Here is a 22112-nt window from a genome sequence, read left to right on the forward strand (position 1 = left end):
TCCCCTGATATAATGGAGGGTGGAAAACAGACACCTGATTATAGGAGAGGGGATAAGAGATAGATATATACACATAAGACACAATATAACTGGCCAACTTTGTTGAGCATTAGTCCAATGAATCAATCCAAATGGACTAAATCCACCATGTCAGCCTCATACATGAGCAAGTGAAGTGATAGCAAGCACCTTATTATTCAGGTGCTGGAGCGTTAACACAGTTAGGGCATGTTCACACTATTCCGATGCATCCAAGGGATTGTGGCTCCATTTCTATTACTATAATAAGAATGGCGCTGCCCGCCCACTAGCAGCGTCCAGCACCCGATCTGTGCAGGGTTCAGATGTCACACCGAGACAGACTACACACTGATGAGCTATCCGGTGGATGGGCCATGAGTATGAAAAATCAATTTGGGGGTAAATATCCCTCTTAAGGTTTTGGGGAGAAAATACACAGCAGAAATCTGGATTTGCATTTTGCGCTTCCTTGGATTCACACGCTGAGAAGATCTTTAGGTTATCACTAGAGATGAGCGAGTACTGTTCGGATCAGCCGTTCCGAACAGCACGCTCGCATAGAAATGAATGGACGTAGCCGGCACGCGGGGGGTTAAGCGGCCGGCCGCCGTCAAAGCGGAAGTACCAGGTGAATCCATTCATTTCTATGGAGCGTGCTGTTCGGATCAGCTGATCCGAAAAGTACTCGCTCATCTCTAGTTATCACTTTATAACCTGGAGTTTTATATGTCGGTCTCGGTATAACCTCACGTTCACATCTGCGTTGGTATTCCGCATGGGGACGCCCAAATGGACTACCGAATGCACTTGAATCTATGCGGTAAAAGCACATGGATCCCCATAGACTATAATGGGGTCCGTGTGCTTGCCGCGAGATCTCTGCAGGGAGCATGCAGATAGAAAAGTGCTTCACAATCTACTTTCCTGTCCACATTGACTCGTGCAGAGATCTCGCGGCAAGCACACACACCCCATTGTAGTCTATGGGGATCTGTGTGCTTTCATTGCACAGCGCTTGCAAGTGCATTCAGTAGTCCGTTCAGGGGGTCCCTATGCAGACTCCCCCGAACCGAATACAAACACACATGTGAACAAGGGGTAAGACATACTCCATTATCCCAACGCTCCACTGTCCAATCACGGTCCCCTTTCCAATTAGTGAAAGGACTTGCCATACTGTAGGCAGAGTTGCCCAGGGATCACAGGAGAGGGACCAGTAACATCACACATATTCTGCCAGATTCTTACCAGTGACCACTAGGCCTCTCGGCTTGCAGCACATTAAGTCCCAGCACTGGAGAGAACTGGACTGGACAATGGCGCACTGACAATAGGCGAGTATGTCCATTATTTTTTCCCTTTCTGTTTTACACCCATCCTGGTCACCCTGGTATCTGGTCTAAATCCTGGACAACCCCTTTAATCATTAAAGTCCCAGTAAACCCCTTTAATCATGGACACTTTGTTAAGGTGGAGATTCCCATTGACCATTAGTTGGTTATTTCAGGCCTCATTTGTATTATGTGTGTTACACTCATTATTATTGATTTTTGATTATTGATTTTTTTCTTACACTGGGCTTTCATGTGGTTTTGTTACGAGCTTCATATTTCTTTTTCACAAGGTAAATACACAAAAATCGTGACCCTTGCCTTACTTGAGTATCTGCATCTATTACTAGTATATTGAGTTTGCCTCTTATCAAATAGAAATATAAGTGATCACCAGCTGCCTCGTCCTTACATTACATAGGTAACACCTACAGCCATCGGGCTGAGCCTCTCGTAAGCCTGGGCGCGGCATCTATATATTTCTAATTATTAACTACAGTCCATACAAATGTTACATCAAAGAAATCCATGTCCTGGTTTTATTTATCTATTTTGCTTTAATTACCAAAATCAGTCTTTGACTCGTTCACCGTGAACGTCCAAGGTTACGTATTCCTCATCCTAAACGCTTAACAGGTAGATTTAGAAATCACCAAAATATAAATTCTACAAGATGGAGAATACTCACAGAAGAGGAACTTCAACGATGAGATGGATGAGGCAACAAAGCAGTTCTTCCAGAAGATCTTCTATGTCAGATTCTGTTATAGAAATGGTACAGGAGGATAATCCATTAGTCAGACAGTCACAGACAGAACCATCATATTAGATGACACCGTTATAGAGGATAACATGGAGGAGAATCTCACAACTACCCCAACTTCATAGCAATGACGGGGTTGTACATTTTATCTCCCCATAGAAGAACAATATAACTACTATAATACTGTTCCCATGTACAAGAATATAACTACTATAATATTGCTGCTATGTATAAGAATATAACTACTATAATACTGCCCCCTATGTACAAGAATATAACTACTATAATACTGCTCCTATGTACAAGAATATAACTGCTATAATACTACTCCTATGTACAAGAATATAACTACTATAATACTACTCCTATGTACAAGAATATAACTACTATAATACTGCTCCTATGTACAAGAATATAACTACTATAATACTGCTCTTATGTACAAGAATATAACTACTATAATACTACCTCCTATATACAAGAATATAACTACTATAATACTACTCCTCTGTACAAGAATATAACTACTATAATACTGCCCCCTATGTACAAGAATATAACTACTATAATACTGCTCTTATGTACAAGAATATAACTACTATAATACTACCTCCTATATACAAGAATATAACTACTATAATACTACTCCTCTGTACAAGAATATAACTACTATAATACTGCTCCTATGTACAAGAATATAACTACTATAATACTGCCTCCTATGTACAAGAATATAACTACTATAATACTGCCTCCTATGTACAAGAATATAACTACTATAATACTGCTCCTATGTACAAGAATATAACTACTATAATACTGCTCTTATGTACAAGAATATAACTACTATAATACTGCTCCTATGTACAAGAATATAACTACTATAATACTGCTCTTATGTACAAGAATATAACTACTATAATACTACTCCTCTGTACAAGAATATAACTACTATAATACTGCCCCCTATGTACAAGAATATAACTACTATAATACTGCTCTTATGTACAAGAATATAACTACTATAATACTACCTCCTATATACAAGAATATAACTACTATAATACTACTCCTCTGTACAAGAATATAACTACTATAATACTGCTCCTATGTACAAGAATATAACTACTATAATACTGCCTCCTATGTACAAGAATATAACTACTATAATACTGCCTCCTATGTACAAGAATATAACTACTATAATACTGCTCCTATGTACAAGAATATAACTACTATAATACTACTCCTATGTACAAGAATATAACTACTATAATACTACTCCTATGTACAAGAATATAACTACTATAATACTACTCCTATGTACAAGAATATAACTACTATAATACTGCCTCCTATGTGCAAGAATATAACTACTATAATACTACTCCTATGTACAAGAATATAACTACTATAATACTACCTCCTATGTACAAGAATATAACTACTATAATACTGCTCCTATGTACAAGAATATAACTACTGCTCCTAGGTACAAGAATATAACTACTATAATACTACCTCCTATGTACAAGAATATAACTACTATAATACTACTCCTATGTACAAGAATATAACTACTATAATACTGCTCCTATGTACAAGAATATAACTACTATAATACTGCCCCTATGTACAAGAATATAACTACTATAATACTGCTCCTATGTACAAGAATATAACTACTATAATACTACTCCTATGTACAAGAATATAACTACTATAATACTACTCCTATGTACAAGAATATAACTACTATAATACTGCTCCTATGTACTAGAATATAACTACTATAATACTGCTCCTATGTACAAGACTATAACTACTATAATACTGTATCCTAGAGATGACTGGGCACTAGGACGGCCATGTTTGCTCTTTTATGGTCTACAACTATCTCAGACTAATCTGCAGTGTCTTTTCTATCTCTACATCTTGATGCCAGGTAAGCCCAGGTTATAGCGTGGTATCGGGCTGTGCTCGGAGGTAGGATTGCAGGCGTCAGTACAATTACAAGCGCGTCTATGTAATAACAACATTTCCATTAGCGCTTCAGACTGGTGTCAGCTACTTAACAGGAGATCAATTTGTGCCCTGGAAACAAATGGAGCATTGAGTCCGGCGGCCGCTCCTGACACATCTCTGTGTCTTATGATTTAATCCAGTAACACTCTCTGTATGATTCAGCTGCAGCCGGATAGTTTTTCCATTCTGCCGCTCATTGCGCCCATCGCCGCCTGACCTCGGGTGCCATCTTCCTCTTGTTTTGCCAAACATTTTTGCGGTGGAAAGCTGGCAGGGCCGGGGGGCCCCTGTGCGTTCTCCGCAGTGATTTTTATAAGACGCTTCCTCTGTATCTGGATCAGCGTTTCACTGCTGTCAAAACTGAAGAGGAATTAAGAGAGTGGAGTCTCCCTCAGGAGCGAGAGGGAGGTAAGGAAAATACCAGAACTGGGGGGAGAGGGCTTTCCAAATGCTCGTAATTCTTCAATAGAAAAGAAAGAAAAAAAAAAAAAAAAACAGCTCCCCCTTTGTGTTGTTTTAAAAAGCGCTGTGCAGAAAGCAAGCGTGACATGTGCCCCCGACTATAGCCACACTGACTAAGTCACCTCCATTCATTGGGCACGGGCAATACAAACCAGGGGCTGAAGACGAGAGACGGCGCACGCATTACCCGCCATACTTGACACCAGGCCAGGCCCACCCCCTACTAGATAAGCTGTCCACCCTAAGCAAAGTATACACGGTGCCTGGAATATTTAGGATAAAAGGGATGTCCTCGTGTGGCTCTAGAGCCATGGCCTCTGGTCTCATCTTCCACGGAAATCCATGACTTGCAGAAAAATGGCTGCATATCTGACACCTTAGTTGATCCCATGAATGACGTTCATATAAAAGGTCCCAAAATGCTATAATCCGCTATATTAAACCATTCTGCATTATATATATATATATATCCTTTTTGTTTTCTGGGTCCGTGTCCACTAACTGTGAATCTGTGTGGACAGGCTGTGTCACATGACCCTTTACTTAGTTTTTAGCTCCCAGTACCCCTTGGTTGCTCTCCTGCACCACATCTCCAGTGACTCTCCTTCCCCTCCTGACATCTGAGGTTTCAAAGGGATTCAATCATTAAAATGACATTTTTTCTGACTAACACGTAGGAATAGGCTATTCTTCTCCTACCTTTAGATGTCTTCTCCGCGCCGGCGTTCAGTAGAAACCCCGGTTTTCTTCTGTATGCAAATTAGTTCTCTCACAGCACTGGTGGCGTGCCCAACGCTGCGAGAGAAATCTCCATGCCTAGAAGTTTGAAGCTAGCGCCGGAAGAAGACGCGGAGAGAGGCGTTCCAGACGCAGGTGGCGCTGGACAGTTCTCTCTCAGCATTGGGGACGCCCCCAGTGCTGCAAGAGACCTCATTTGCATACAGACGAAAACCGGGGTTTCTACCGAACGGCAGCGCGGAGAAGACATCTAAAGATAGGAGAAGAATAGCCTTTCTTAAGGCTATTCCGACGTGTTAGGGAGAAAAAAAATGCGATTTTATTGATTAAATCCCTTTAAAGAAGTTTTCTGTGATAAAAAAAAATCCCATTAACATTGGGGAAAGTGTAAAATTTTAGTCACCTACCCCCCTCTCTCTGACTTGGTATGACATCCCCTGTTCCATCCAGTGTCAGCACTGGCCTGGCCAGGAACCGCAGAGGGTCCGGGGTCAGCTACTGGCCTCAGCAGTCAAAAAGTCGGTATAGGTGATGTATAAGCAGAGACATTGGTCATCTCCGAAGTTCAGTGGTGACCCTCGATGGAACAAGGGATGCAATGGTAGAATGTAGAAGCGGAGGTAGGTGGGTATTACTCCCAGGCCCCATGGCGTTTGCCATTTATCTCCTAAAACCCCTTGGACAATAACAAAGGAGCCTGTGAGCCCTTATTTCATCCCCTGCTGCTCCAGCACTTTCTGTCCTTAGGATAGGTCAATTAAAGATCAGCAGGGTCTAACACCCGGGCCCCCAGCCGATCAATGAGGCTGCAACTTCTTCACTACTTACCAGGAAAACTACACAGTGTCTAAATATGAGAAATCTGGAACCTTTACATAGAAACTTGCCCTGTCTCTTCTACCCCTGTCTTGTACGGGTCAGAGATCACTCTGCACCACTGGGCAGATTCGTCTTTCAGGATTCTAGGAAAGCTTAGTGACCTTGCCTGAGTGAGCTTCAATGACAGCCAAGATTGGTGGTCACTCCACTTTCCCAGAACCAGATACAGAAGGCGGCTATTCCTGGTCCTATTCCTCACCAGCGGGTCCCGAGATGTCACAGACAGGGCGTCTTTCCAGGGAAATAACATTTGGAGACTCTTTATTTCAGGCCGGTATCATTACTGGGCGCCAAGTAGGAAAGCGACACTCTATCGGGATGTAGGAAAACGAAAAGAGCAAACAAAACAATCCGCGGCCGAACAGGAAAGCAAACAAATCAGGAATCGCAGAAAGGAGATCCCAAGTAGTAAATATAGAGACTGCTGCCGCGCGGGCCGTATTGTGTTCCTTACAATAAGGGCGCCCCCAACACTCCATGGGTTTCCTCCACAATATGATAGGACCGGCTAAAGGTCGCCTGATTCCTAATGTGATGTGGAGCACAAGATCCTCCCAATGTAAACAGTCTGAGGCCGGAGCCGGGACCGCTGTGACCAAATATTATCGGACTCTCTGCAGGTCAGGATAAAGTGACCTGGGGAAAGGGCGAGCCCGCAACTTCCGATCTGGACACCCGTCCGGCTAAAGTCATAAAAGTGGATGGTGGAGAATTTACTGAGCGAGTCAGACAATAATAAGAGCTGCAAAGGGATTCTGGGATTGGAGGGTTTTCGGACATCACGAAAACCGAGGATATAATAACGAAGGATTACATCACCCCAACGGAGTCCCCAAATTTGGGGATTATACATTCTATCTATGAGCTTTATTACGATGGTTAGGCCCGTTCTGTCACCCCTTGTGAGTGCATTTGTCTATGGCAGCTCTTTTACTGCCATCTACAGGTCACTTGTGAAATAACCTAAAATCATCTTTCCAGATAAGGGGCTGTTCACATCACGTTTTGATCACCATTAGATCGGTTTTATGGGCAGCAAAAACGGATGATAAAAATGGATAGAAATGGATGACTATCCAGTTCCATAGAGTCAATGTTACCCTGTTAGGTTCACACTAGCGTCGCCTCTCTGTTGTTTTGGTCCGTTGGAGGACTGGATGGGCAGACTGCTGTAATAGCGGTTATACACAGAGTCTGATGGATGCCACTCACTATAGTGGGGTCCACTGTTTATAAACTGAGACAATGGAAGAAAGTCCTCCGTGCAGGATTTCTTGGTGAATATTTACGGATGATTATAGAGCGGGTCCTATCCTGCTCCGTGTCATCAGAACAGAATAGATCGGAGGCCCCCCATAGATGTGACAGCATATCCATTAGCATAGGGCTTTATGGGATACTAAACCGCTGTCACATAAGGAGCTGGGGGTGGTTGGTTTAGTAGCTGCAAATCTATGCAACTCTTCGCATCTTAAAAACGATCTGTCGCCTCACCTGACCAATCTGTGTAAGTAAATACCCCACAAAACAAACCTAGAGCATCTTTTCTTATAACTATGCTGTTCCTCTGCACCTTCTCCAAGAACTATGAATAAGTTGACAGCTTTGTCCCATCAGTACTTCATCACTGTTTTTACCCCTTTAAACTCAATGTGTTTACCATATCTGGACAAATCCTACCAGCGAGCAGACCCGTCCCCTAAACAGATTGCTAGGGACATGGTGTGCAGTAAGGGGAAGGGGTGCTAGCCACTAACACACATGGTGCTGCTCGTCTGAGACAGCAAGTCATACTGTGGTAGCTCATGGTGAGTAGTGGATATGGTGTGGACCAGAGGTACGGGAACGTACGGCTCTCCAGCTGTTGCAAAACTACAACTCCCAGCATGCATACTGGCTCTGCTGTTCTGGGAACTCCCATGGAAGTGAATGGAGCATGCTGGGAGTTGTAGTTTCATAGCAGCTGGAGAGCCGAAGGTTTCCTACCCCTGGTGTGGACTGTCCCCCCACAATCACAACAGTAGGACTCCCCTCTTCAGGAAGGATTACGGCCTCCAATAACCCTGTGGCCACCATACACTGCCATCTGAGCAGCTACAACCCTCACCTACTCTCTCTCTCCCCCGTCCCTTGCTGAGTTTATCTGCAGTCACTTATTATATAGAGTTGTAGGACATAGTGAACATACCGGTGATATGACATAAAATACAACCCTGCCACAAAGCTACTTGTAACCTTATACAAATATATGCAAAGTGTGTACATTGCCATATCTGCTGGAGCAGCCACTTTCACCTGCCAATATTCACGTTAAGGGCGTACTTGGTAGTGACCACAGGCAAAAACTGGTGCGCCAAAAAGCTAATTTACATATGAACACAAGTGGACACAAAAAAAGATATGTGGCCTATATTACTAGCCACCACTAGGGGGAGCTCAGTGGCTTAAAGAGGACCTTTCACCATTTTGCCCACAGGCAGTTCTATATACTGCCGGAAAGCTGAGTTCAGCACACTGTCGGCTTTCCCGATCTATGCCCGGTGTGAAGAGCTTACGGTCCCGGTACCGTAGCTCTTCTATGGTCAGAAGGGCGTTTCTGACAGTTAGCCAGAGACGTCCTTCTTCACAGCAGCGCCAATCACACTGTGCTGTGGAGTGGGGAGGAACGCCCCCCTCCCTCCCTGATAATACTCGTCTATGGACGAGCTGTGTGAGCAGAGGGAGGGGGGCGTTCCTCCCTGCTCCACAGCACAGCGCGATTGGCTGCGCTGTGAAGAAGGACGTCTCTGACTGACTGTCAGAAACGCCCTTCTGACCATAGAAGAGCTACGGTACCGGACCGTAAGCTCTTCACACTGGGCGCAGATCGGGAAACCCGACAGTGTGCTGAACTCAGCGCACTGTCAGCTTTCCGGCAGTATATAGAACTGCCTGTGGGCAAAATGGTGAAAGGTCCTCTTTAAATGAGTATTGTAGTAATCTGAACACAGTGAGCGCCTCCTAGTGGTGGCTGCAGGCAGGCAGAATTTTATAGATTACATATACTTCACGTAACTTTCTGTGAAATTCATCAGGATAAAATTTTAGACCTAAAATGAATTTCTATTCGAAGTGGAACCAAGAACAAGGTTTATACTGGTGACATATATACAAGAATGAATATTTCTTCCCCCAGGGATTCCCACTCACCGTATGATCCAGGGTCTCTCTTCTGATATGAGAAGTGGAGCAGCAGCTCCTCCTCAGACACATGGGCGATGAAGACCTTCAACAGGCAGCAGATGATAAACAGGGCGTTGTGGGCTTGCCAGATGAAGAGTTGACTGCAAGATAGAAATACATTGTATTTATACATGCACTTCCCCCTTGTCATGGTCCTAAATATATCAAGGACCACAAGAAGGCACATGGAAGAGTGTATGTACGATGGTTACAAGTGTTCTACGTTCTGCTAGGAGTACTTGGATCCTGGTATTTACGTGGATTAAGCGGGGTGTAAATCAAATACTGCAGTGTATGCCCCTTCAGGGCAGGTTATATTTTTGCAAAATAAATCTGGAAGGTGCTCTCGAATGCCCATTTGTAGGATAGGTCATCACTATCGCATCAGCGGGGGGGGGGGGGGGGGGGGGGGGGGGGTCTCAGCACAGTGTAAGATAAGATAAGATGAGATAATCCTTTAATAGTCCCACAGTGGGGAAATTTCAGGGAGGGCTCTGTACACTGTCTAGCAGCTGTGCTGTGCTATTGCAGTTTAATAGGTACAAGCAGTTAATAAGAAGCACAATTGTCCATTTCCCAGGGTGGTTTAGGAGCCATCTTGACCTTGGGGGCCAGTCACAGGCAGGAGAAGGTGTCCACATACAAGGACAGGGGGGAGTTGGATGGAGATTGTGATTCTTAATGAATGTCCGTATATATTCTAGGCTTTATCTGCTTCACTTACTTCTGACATTCTGCTGATATCTTCAATTCTTTTGTCCTTGATAAAAATACTCTAATGAGCGCGCCAAGATTGCCGGTTCTTGGGTTGTTCTCAACTAGAAAGAAAACGCAGAGATTAGACTATAATGAAGGAATAAAATGCATCCTTATCTGCAGACACAATGACATTAGAACAGGACTTTTAACATGAGAATATCTGCACATTATGTATTGATGACCAACACCTAAGACTGGACTGGTGATCAATATCAGATTGGTGGAACTCCGACACTCGGCCCCCCTACCCAGCTGTTCTAAGTGGCAGCAATGCTCATGTCATCGTCACTTCTACTTCACAGACCATATATTGTCAAGTTCATTTGCCACATGGTTTAATGGCAGCTCGGTCAAGTCAAGTGATTGGCGCTTTGCTTGGTCAAGAGGCCACAGAACTCATCTAAATGTGGCAGCCTCTCCAAACAGATTATTGGTGGTGGTGGTGGTGGGGGGTGTAGTATAGGTCCAACAATACCAAAATTCCAGAAAACCCCTTTAACAGAATCCCCCCCTAAGGCCTCCATGGGAATTGATCACCAGTGCACTTGCACTAGGATGCGCCAGTAGCCCTGTAAAAGTGAATGGAGCACCGGCCACGCAAGTTCACTGGTGCTCCATTCAGAAGGAGGCCTCCGGAGGACTTTCAGTCCCCTGTCCTCCTAATCATTGGTGGACCTAGTAATCGAGCCCCTCAGTGATCGCACACTTGTCCCCTGTCATGTGCATAGGGGATAAGCGTCTATAATGGGACAACCCTGTGATGCACCATGCAAATTAATTTACAAGTACCTACTGGGTGGTTTCCCTGTGTCAGGGATCTTTTTAGCTCCATCATGTCCTGTACTTGCAGTTCAGTGAGCCAGGATATTCTAGATTATACTCGCTTTGGCTTTATAAGCTATTTGTTTGCTACAGTTACTCCTGACAGAATTGCATGTAAAGAAACCAGTAGTAGTAATAATGGATTGGGAGGGGAAGCAGATTAGTATGTACTGTACATGCACCCTACCTCAGACAGAAATGCAAAATGTGCTGCAGCCATAATGGGGCTATTGGCAGCAGAAAAACTGAACGCCAGAGAGCAGACTGCTCCACAAGACCCTGCACATACTTCAACTTCTAATGAAAACTCAGGTTCCTTTTAAACAGATGCACGCAACACTAAAATGGACTCGCCTTCTCCTAAATGCTGGTCTGGTACCAGACCTTTATAACCTTTCTGTAGTACATTCTCCTTTTAACCATACACAACATATGTCCAAATTTTACCCGGCTACTTACTTAAAGACTTGCAAATGGAGATGGTCGCCTCTTCCAGAAGTTTTGAGTCCGTGCTGTAATGACAGAGGAGAAGAATTATACACCCCTCATACTACGGAACCGTACACACTACACATAACCACAAAGTCTGCTCATGTAGTAAAAAGAAAAGGCCACATAAAAAAATAAAAGGGATAAGCTAGGATTGACTCACAGGGTCAGTGCTCCCTAACCCCAGTTGTGTCTGGTATTGCAGCGAGGCCCCAATCAATTAAAGGGGTTGTTGTTACAGCCACATATTCCCTATCCACAGGAAGGGGGCTAGATGTCAGATCGCTGGGGGTAGCCAGTATGCTACCCTGGCCAGTGCTCCATTCACTTCTTTGTGGCTGCAGGGCTGCAATCTCCATCAGCCCCATAGAAGTAAATGTTGCACCGGTCACACAAGTACAATGGTGCTTCCTCCACATGGCCCTTAATCTCCTAATTGCAGGGGACCCATTAGTTGGATACCCAGCGATGTGTGGATAGGGGATATGTACTACAGTGTTGGCCAAAAGTATTGGCACCCCTGCAATTCTGTCAGATAATACTCATTTTCTTCCAGAAAATGATTGCAATCACAAACTCTTTGGTATTATTATCTTCATTTAATTTGTCTTCAATGGAAAACCACAAAAAGAATTGTCAAAAAGCCAAATTGGATATAATTACACACCAAACATACAAAAGGGGGTGGACATAAGTATTGGCACGGTTTGAAAAATCATGTGATGCTTCTCTAATTTGTGTAATTAACAGCACCTGTTACTTACCTGAGGCACCTAACAGGTGGTGGCAATAACTAAATCACACTTGCAGCCAGTTGAAATGGATTAAAGTTGACTCAACCTCTGTCCTGTGTCCTTGTGTGACCACATTGAGCATGGAGAAAAGAAAGAAGCCCAAAGAACTGTCTGAGGACTTGAGAAGCAAAATTGTGAGGAAGCATGAGCAATCTCAAGGCTACAAGTCCATCTCCAAAGACCTGAATGTTCCTGTGTCTACCGTGCGCAGTGTCATCAAGAAGTTTAAGTCCAGACCTGAATCCCATAGAACACCTGTGGGGGAGGAGAGATCTCTTGATGGCAGTTTGGAGAAGGCCCCCTTCACATCTCAGGGGGGACCTGGAGCAGTTTGCCAAAGAAGAATGGTCTAAGATTCCAGCAGAGCCTTGTAAGAAACTCATTGCTGGTTACCGGAAGCGGTTGTGCGCAGTTATTGTGTCTAAAGGTTGTGCTACCAAGTATTAGGCTGAGGGGGCCAATACTTTTGTCCGGCCCATTTTTGGAGTTTTGTGTAAAATGATCAATGATTTGACTTTTTTTCATTCTCTTTTGTGTTTTTTTTCATTGCAAGCAAAATAAATGAAGATATTAATACCAAAGAGTTTGTGATTGCAATCATTTTCTGGAAGAAACAGAGTATTATCTGACAGAATTGCAGGGGTGCCAATATTTTTGGCCAGCACTGTATGTAATGTAATGCTTCAAGTCAAGGGTTTCATATGAATGGTGTAGTGCTTCGCCAAAACTATACTGGAAAATTGCATTATACAGTCAATAACGTATTAGTGGAAACCAAAATATCTGTCATCTACCTTCTTATAGAAATAGGCTTGTTTTCCATTTATCAGGCTCAGTCACTTCTAACACAGAAGTCTATGGAGAAGGGGATGAGGAAGAGGCTACTGCTAGAAAAGACATGTGGCAGCTGCTCAGCTCTGCTACACTTCGTAACGAAGACAGCAAATTAGGCAGCACTGCAAAAGTTCAGTTCATCTTTGTTCACCTAAAAAAAACCTTAGAAATGCTCATCTATATGGGCTGAAATGTCGCTATGATTTTTGGATGAATAAAGCACCCCATCTTTCTACTACTTACGGAATGCCGCCTAATCCTGTTTAAGTGAATGGGTTTAGCTGCAATACCAAGCACAACCACTATACAATGTGTGGCGCTGTGCTTGATGAGAACTGAAGAGGCTCAGTATTCACCTGGTGTCAGACAATCGCCAATCTGATCACGAAGACCGATCCTGTGGACAGGTCATCAGTATCCTTTTTTTTTTTTTTACGTCCTGGACACTCTCTTTAAATGTTGTGAATCTAACATTCCACCCACCATGGTTAAGACCGATCTGACACTGAACTGAGAGTGCGAGTGTTAGCCAATACTGAAATCGGGTCTTTCCCGTTGTCTTAAAGTAGCAGTATAACAAAAATATGACTGCTTTCTATTAAAAACAGCGCCATATCTGTCCACAGGTTGTGTGTGGTATTACAACTGAGCTCCATTCGCTTCAATAGAATGGAGCTTCAATACCAGGACAGGTGTGGTGCTGTTTCTAGAAGATTTGATTTTCTAACCCCGAACGACCCCTTAAAATGCAATTTTTTTTTTCCAGATTTCTGTTAATATAAAGCGGTGGATCTCTAAACACTGTAGAAACAATCTTCTCTCATTGGAAAGGGAAACCAACGGCAGAAAAAACTTTCCCACCTGTCTCCAAATCGTAGACTAAGGGGTTAGAAGTGACCTCTCGACCAATAAAGAACCTGGAAAAATAAAACCTTCCATCAGGGAGGAAGGAAAACACATCAATTTCCGACCGCACAAACTAACTTCGGGGGAGCCTGCCTCCAGCCAAAAGATTACCGCGAGGAGCTCGATGGCCGGATGTCATCTGGTTGACCATGAGATCTACAGAAATATGTGGCCGTGCCTGGTGATCTTAGGAGATTACACTTGCCAAGGTCAACCAAAGCCAACGAACCGAAGCCAAGTCAACACGGTCTTGTTGGAGCAGCTGAGGAACATCTCTGTCAAGAAGGAGAGAGATGGGACTGGAGTAGAAGAATAGAAGCTGTGTGTGGAGGTCAATCGTCCACCATGGTCTAGAACAAAGGACTAGATTGTCAGAGCCACCTTGAAGGCAGGGTGGGAGAAGGAGTGTCCAGGAGCGGGGAGCGGAGAAGGAAGGGACTTTATCAAAAATGATGTGTGGTAGACGCAAGGTCTGGGCAACGACATCTTCCTCGGGCTTATCATGCAATCTGAGCTCTCGGAGATCATAATCCCCTCGCTCTTGGACCGGGCCGAGTGTTTCTTTCAGTTCAGTCTCTTCATTTCCGATCGTCTAAACTCATTCTCTGGTATGTTTCTTGGAAATCTCAATTTTATCTCTAAGGTGGTCTTCGGTCCTGGCTGAACGTTTCGTCTCTAATTGAAACCAAATGTCTAGCAGCGTAACAAAGAGCAACGCTTCGACTTGTCCCACTTTTGGAACTGGGAAGTCTACTGTGAATTATCATCGGAAATGCAGCATAAATCAGCCACAGGATGCACAAGAATGAACGGGTGTTTTAACTAGAGTGGACGTCAATGTCTGAGGGTGCCGAGGGAGCCATCAGTGGGGAGGAACCACCGCCAGCCGTGGCTGCATTATTCCAGGGCCGCGGCAGGATGTGTTTTTGGGTCTGAAAAAATGAAAATGTGAGAAAGGCGATCGGAAATAAAACATGAATTATGAAAGGGGATAGAACGAAAACTCGCTGCAGAATGTCAAGGCCTGAGCGAGGTTAATGGCTACTTGTAATTAAAACCAAGCCAACGATTCAGCCCTTATGGAAAGAGCTTTAGAATAGGCCATTGTCTACAGAGATCCCGATTAAAGGCAAAGTCCAATTTGGAACTGTCCATTGTATAGGTCCGTCATGTGACAATGTATAGGTATATAGCAACAATGGAAAGACGGACATAGTGTTGCCCAATACTTGCTAAAAGGATTCGCTTTCCATTGGGTGAACAAAGATCTAAGGGCTCAGTCACGGGACAGGAGTCCACGGCTGTTCACATAAGACATTAACCTATTCTCACCACTGGCATTTTTCGATTTTCATTTTTGACTCCCCCGCCTTCCGAACCCCATAACCTTCATTTATTTTTCCATTCACAGAGCCGAAGGAAGGCTTAAAGGGGTATTCCCATAACCCTTGTTCACCTACCTGCAGGCTCTGTGCTCTTTTCACTTCCTGGTTTTCTCGGCACATTGGTGGGCGGGGTTTCACTTGCTCTGATATGTTTGCAGTCAGTAATGAGGGATTGGTTGTAAATGCATTACTACAGTATGTAGCAGAGCTGGATTTGAGTCAGCTTGCATTACATACAGAGGTAACGGATTCCTTATCTCAGCCCTTATCAGCCAAATTCAATTAAACCAGAATCAGAAATGCCGGAGCTCTCACCTCTCCCCTCCCCTATCTGAGGAGCTCCATTACTTGTCAGACATACACAGCTCAGAGCTGCTGCTGAGCACACAACCCCTCCCTCCCTGAGAGCAGGCAGCTACATCACTTTGGAACTGAGCAGATAAGCCCAGTGGCCATAGAAAAGCAGTGTAAACAATTAAGTGAATAAATTAAGATAGCGGCCAAACAAAGCAGTTTTGATAAAGCAATGTATTTAGGAAAAGTCTTAAAGCCACATAAACTAGCAGTATAGATAGGATCCTTGTTATGGGACAACCCCTTAAATGTTTGCAGGGCAAATTATACGTCATGAGGGCACCAGTTATTATTTCATATGATGTCCTTTAAAAAAATAACAATAAATTCAGAACGGGGTGGAAACTGCATTTGTGTGACTTTTTTACAGGCTCGTTTTTACAGCATATATTGTGCAGGCAAAATAACATGTCGCCTGTATTCTGTGGGTCGCTACAATTCCAGGGACACCAAATTTATAAAGTTCTATTTTTTTACATTTGAACTTTTTAAAAAAAAAAATCCAAAAGTTTGCAAAAAAAAAAAAAAAAAAAATCTTGCGTATCTTGTGTTTTTTTCTTAAATTTTGTGTACAAGGCTGCAGGCAGATGTCAGGAATGGGTTAATGGATCTAGTCACATGACTGCTGTTTTAAGGGTTCCATGGGACTAATCCAAGAAGAAAGAAAAAAAAATAGAACACGCCATTTCTTAGGCTGTTCTCACGAATCCCTCAATAGATTCATGTACACGTGGCTGTTAAAAGGTGTATATGGAAGGGTCACCCACGGCTGATCAGAATTTAAAGGGGCCCTATCACTGGATTTTCACTACTTTAGATAAACATATGCCTGAATAGCCTTTAAAAAGTCTATTCAAGTCCTGCTAATTGTTTGTTAAAAGACCCCCCCCCCCCCGTTTTAATTACCTTTTAAACGTATATGTAAATGAGCCGTCCGTGCACCGTGGGCGTTCCTGTGCACCCCTCTGTTCACGCCCTCCTCTGTGGTTCTTCTATGTAGGTCCCTCCTCCTGCTTTCGATTCACAGCCTCACAACTGTCTCTTCCCTGCTAGTGGTACAGGACCTGTGATGATGTCACTAGTGGACTGTGATTGGCTTGTCCCTGTGATGACGTCACTACAAGGTCCTTCTAAGTAGTGATCTATACACTGCAAGGGCTGCAGTTCCCTGTGTCTATCATAGATCTCCATGTGTACAGCAGATCTATGCTATGATAGACACAGAGAGCTGCAGCCCCTGCAGTGTATAGATCACTACTTAGAAGGACCTTTTAGTGACATCATAACAGGTCCTGTGCCACTAGCAGGGAAGAGACAGAGGCTGTGAATCGAAAGAAGGAGGAAGGACCTACATAGAAGGACCACAGAGGAGGCGTGAACAGAGGGGTGCACGGGAACGCCCACGGTGCACAGACAGCTCATTTACATATACGTTTAAAAGGTAATTCATTGAAATGGGGGGGGATTTTAACAAACGATCAGCAGGACCTGAATAGCCTTTTTAAAAGCTATTCATGCATATGTTTATGTAAAATAGCGAAAAGCCAATGATAGAGCCCCTTTAATATGACCAAATTAAGTGTCTGCAGGGATTCCTTTACATACAAGTAGGGCCCTAGTCGTGGAGTAGATGACTTCTGTATCAGGTCCATCACGACACATTTCATTATGGATCTTACCCTTCCACTCACCCCTAAACTTGCTCCAAATCCTGGACATCCCCTTTAAGATGTTGCACCAATCACCTACCACCCTCCAATAACGCACTGACGCCAAGACCATGCCCAAGTTTTTGCACCAACACAGATGACCCATCACCCAACCTATAGAGAGCGCCCCCTATGGACTGCCACACGCCAGCTCAGCAGGATCTCTAGACCGCTGGGTGCCAGACTAATGGGCTGTTACTCGTTTACCCAAAACCTTCGTTGCACAGCCAAAGGACGTCAGGCCCTCGCAATCTGTTTGCCGAGAAAACTTACAAGGCTCAAGCCCAAGTGTTTCCGGAGATTTCCCAGATTAGGACGTGTATCTTGTTTATGAATCGTAAAATAAAATTTAAAAAAAAATATATCAAATAAAATCAATAAAAAAAAACAAATAAAACACAACAGCTTCTTGTATGAAGGAAATTCCGCGCCAAACCGCTGACATTTCCGGAGGCCTTCCCGAGCCGCAGATTTAGAGGCATGGGGTCAAACCTCTCCAGGATTGGTACAAATGACCCAATTAATGAGATTCTGGTAAGACAAGTGGTGGAGCCAGGAAATGCTAGATATACGGTCCTACGAGCAAGACGCGCTCTTCAAGGCTGGAGCGGAGCCCACCCGAACAATTAGCCTGTTATGAAGACGCCATTAAACGCTCGCACGGAGAGCGTCCCCCGGCGTCATCAGTCAGAATTCATGAGGTGGCACCTGACCAGCTCTACCGGCTCCACATATTGGTTTAGCCTTGACCACAAAGCCGGCAGGAAAAGCTGCTTCATTAATGACGGAAGGAAGGAAAGAGTGAATGAATGTAAAGATGGGAAACGAATATTAAATGTGATTATGTGAATCCCTGCATTTAACCACAGCGCGGCTCCAGAGAAGGCTCCTCACAGCGCCTCCAGCACGCCGGCGAGAAAGCAAACACTGCAGGGTTTTCAGCTGATCAATTGTCGGCCCCGCTCCAAGAATGTGCTGGTCTATCCCCCGGACGCCCTGCGCACCGATCGCAGCGCTCGCGTTACAGCGACCCGTCTTCACCCTTGTGTCGCCTCAGGACAATAACCCCCAGCAGAAGGACGACTCGCATCGAAGAATCTGTATGAATAAACCTTGTGGGATCAAATAAATGGCCGTATTGTGTCTGACAACCGTCCACTGCTGTACGAGGATGACAGTGAAAGTCTTGTAGTCCGAACTTAGAGGATCCATAAAATCCCTGGAGTCCAGGATACAACAAGTGGAGTCCGGATTATATGGAAAATGGCTGGACTACTGAATGTGTATGGCGCCCCCCCCCCCCCGCACATGGTGTCAGGGAAAGAAGGATCAGGCATGTTGGACTTGTACATGCCCATTCTGTTGTTCTCAGAAAAGCTGCCACAGGTCTCTGATGGTGACTCCCCTGCCACACGGAGAACACATGCACGCTTGGGCTTGGCAGTATGCAGGACCCCATGCACACAATTGAAAAAAAAAAAAAAAAAGTCGGAGGATTTCCTGATCAAAATGTAGGCAGGAGATGGGACTCCTTGCATCACAGGGATCTATCACGCTGTCACCTTGAGGTTCTACCAACCTATACTGTATGTAATGCGGACAGTAGAGGCGCAAGGAGGAAAGGACACCCTGGATCTTAGATCACTATGATGCAAGGAGTCCAGTCTTCTGACCAGATTTGGAGAAGGAAATTTGTTTGATTTACAGACCATATTTACTGTTCCATATTGTCCTGTGCGCCTGGGGCCTTACCAGAGGGTTGGAAGGAAAAGTTACCTCGGACACCTTCCTCCCTTCTCTCCTTAGTTCACCTGTACTATGAGAATAGATCACTATGATAAAGTCACTCTCCATAATACACTACTACCTGAGAACACGAGAGGTGGTGGATCGCCAGCTAGGATCACATGATCCAAAATCACAACCAGATCAAAAATCTGAAATTTGACCAAAACTGAACCTGTAAGAAGAGTTTTCCATTAAAAGTCCTTGCATAGACCCTTTAAGAGCATCAGTTTGCACTCAAATCTGTGATAGAGGAGAGAAGCTGAGCTCTGTGATATATAGGGTTATATGATAGAAGGAGAGAAGCTGAGCTGTGTGATATATAGGGTTATATGATAGAAGGAGAGAAGCTGAGCTCTGTGATATATAGGGTTATATGATAGAAGGAGAGAAGCTGAGCTCTGTGATATATAGGGTTATATGATAGAGGAGAGAAGCTGAGCTCTGTGATATATAGGGTTATATGATAGAAGGAGAGAAGCTGAGCTCTGTGATATATAGGGTTATATGATAGAAGGAGAGAAGCTGAGCTGTGTGATATATAGGGTTATCTGATAGAGGAGAGAAGCCGAGCTGTGTAATATATAGGGTTATATGATAGAGGAGAGAAGCTGAGCTCTGTGATATATAGGGTTATATGATAGAGGAGAGAAGCTGAGCTCTGTGATATATAGGATATATGATAGAGGAGAGAAGCTGAGCTCTGTGATATATAGGTTATATGATAGAGGAGAGAAGCTGAGCTCTGTGATATATAGGATTATATGATAGAGGAGAGAAGCTGAGCTCTGTGATATATAGGGTTATATGATAGAGGGAGAGAAGCTGAGCTCTGTGATATATAGGTTATATGATAGAGGAGAGAAGCTGAGCTGTGTTATATATAGGGTTGTATGATAGAGGGAGAGAAGCTGAGCTCTGTGATATATAGGGTTATATGATAGAAGAGAGAAGCTGAGCTCTGTGATATATAGGATATATGATAGAGGAGAGAAGCTGAGCTCTGTGATATATAGGGTTATATGATAGAGAAGAGAAGCTGAGCTCTGTGATATATAGGATATATGATAGAGGAGAGAAGCTGAGCTCTGTGATATATAGGGTTATATGATAGAGGAGAGAAGCTGAGCTCTGTGATATATAGGGTTATATGATAGAGGAGAGAAGCTGTGCTCTGTGATATATAGGGTTATATGATAGAGGAGAGAAGCTGAGCTCTGTGATATATAGGGTTATATGATAGAGGAGAGAAGCTGAGCTCTGTGATATATAGGGTTATATGATAGAGGAGAGAAGCCGAGCTCTGTGATATATAGGGTTATATGATAGAGGAGAGAAGCTGAGCTCTGTGATATATAGGATATATGATAGAGGAGAGAAGCTGAGCTCTGTGATATATAGGTTATATGATAGAGGAGAGAAGCTGAGCTCTGTGATATATAGAGTTATATGATAGAGGAGAGAAGATGAGCTCTGTGATATATAGGGTTATATGATAGAGGGAGAGAAGCTGAGCTCTGTGATATATAGGTTATATGATAGAGGAGAGAAGCTGAGCTGTGTTATATATAGGGTTGTATGATAGAGGGAGAGAAGCTGAGCTCTGTGATATATAGGGTTATATGATAGAGGAGAGAAGCTGAGCTCTGTGATATATAGGATATATGATAGAGGAGAGAAGCTGAGCTCTGTGATATATAGGGTTATATGATAGAGGAGAGAAGCTGAGCTCTGTGATATATAGGGTTATATGATAGAGGAGAGAAGCTGAGCTCTGTGATATATAGGGTTATATGATAGAGGAGAGAAGCTGAGCTCTGTGATATATAGGGTTATAGGATAGAGGAGAGAAGCTGAGCTCTGTGATATATAGGGTTATATGATAGAGGAGAGAAGCCGAGCTCTGTGATATATCTCCCTATATTATAAAAATGAATGTCTGTCTGTCTGTCTGTCTGTCTGTGCTCTAATGCGAACCAAACGACTGGACCGATCTTCACCAAATTTGGTACAGAGACACTTCAGGTATCCGGGAAGGTTTAAGATGAGACTCCAACTCACTCGGACGTACCGTTGCTGAGATACAGCATTCCAAACACAGTGCCCCCCCCTTAGCCAATACAAACCTGCAAGTCTTTCACTCATATTCCAAGTGCAATACACACGGTCACTCCACATACACAATACAACACTCATATCCAAACTGAGATACACGCATCAGGATTAGATACACAGATTAGCAAACAGTATCACACTCCAGAAGATTAGATACACGTGTCTGCACACAGTCCCACAAACCAGAGGATTAAATATGCGCTTCTGTACACAGTTCCACACACTGAAGGATTTGATACGTGCGTCTGCACACAGTTCCACATGCCAAAGGATTAGATACACGCGTCTGCACAAAGTACCACACCCCGGGGGATTGGATACATGCATCTGCACACAGTACCACATGACAAAGGATTGGATACACGCATCTTCACACAGTTCCACGCACCAGAGCATAAGATTTGCACGTCTGCACACAGTACCACATGTCGTCGGATTAGATACGCGCGTTTACACACAGTTCCACACTCCAGAGGATTAGATACGCGCGTCTCCAGACAGTTGTACACGCCATAGGATTAGATACACGTGTCTACACACAGTTCCACACACCAGAGCATAAGATATGCACATCTGCACACAGTACCACATGCCGCAGGATTAGATATGTGTGTCTACACACAGTTCCCCACGCCGTAGGATTAGATACGTGCCTCTTCACACAATACCACACAGGGGAGGATTAGATACGTGTGTCTGCACACAGTACCACACTTTGG

General features: G+C 43.9%; 1 protein-coding gene across 2 annotated transcripts in view; it reads right to left on the reverse strand.

The window, feature by feature from the left end:
• Positions 1–22112, reverse strand: part of DYM (dymeclin) — a 232536-nt gene that overhangs the window by 179063 nt on the left and 31361 nt on the right. For both annotated transcript variants that reach the window (XM_075268966.1, XM_075268958.1), the window contains exons 3-6: positions 11482–11534; positions 10166–10259; positions 9409–9542; positions 2041–2113 (exon numbers count right to left, since the gene is read on the reverse strand). In XM_075268966.1, coding sequence (XP_075125067.1) covers positions 2041–2113; positions 9409–9542; positions 10166–10259; positions 11482–11534 — 354 coding nt within the window. The remainder of the gene's footprint in view (positions 1–2040; positions 2114–9408; positions 9543–10165; positions 10260–11481; positions 11535–22112) is intronic.

Source organism: Leptodactylus fuscus, chromosome 1, assembly GCF_031893055.1.
Source record: "Leptodactylus fuscus isolate aLepFus1 chromosome 1, aLepFus1.hap2, whole genome shotgun sequence".
Classification (NCBI taxonomy): Eukaryota; Metazoa; Chordata; class Amphibia; order Anura; family Leptodactylidae; genus Leptodactylus; species Leptodactylus fuscus.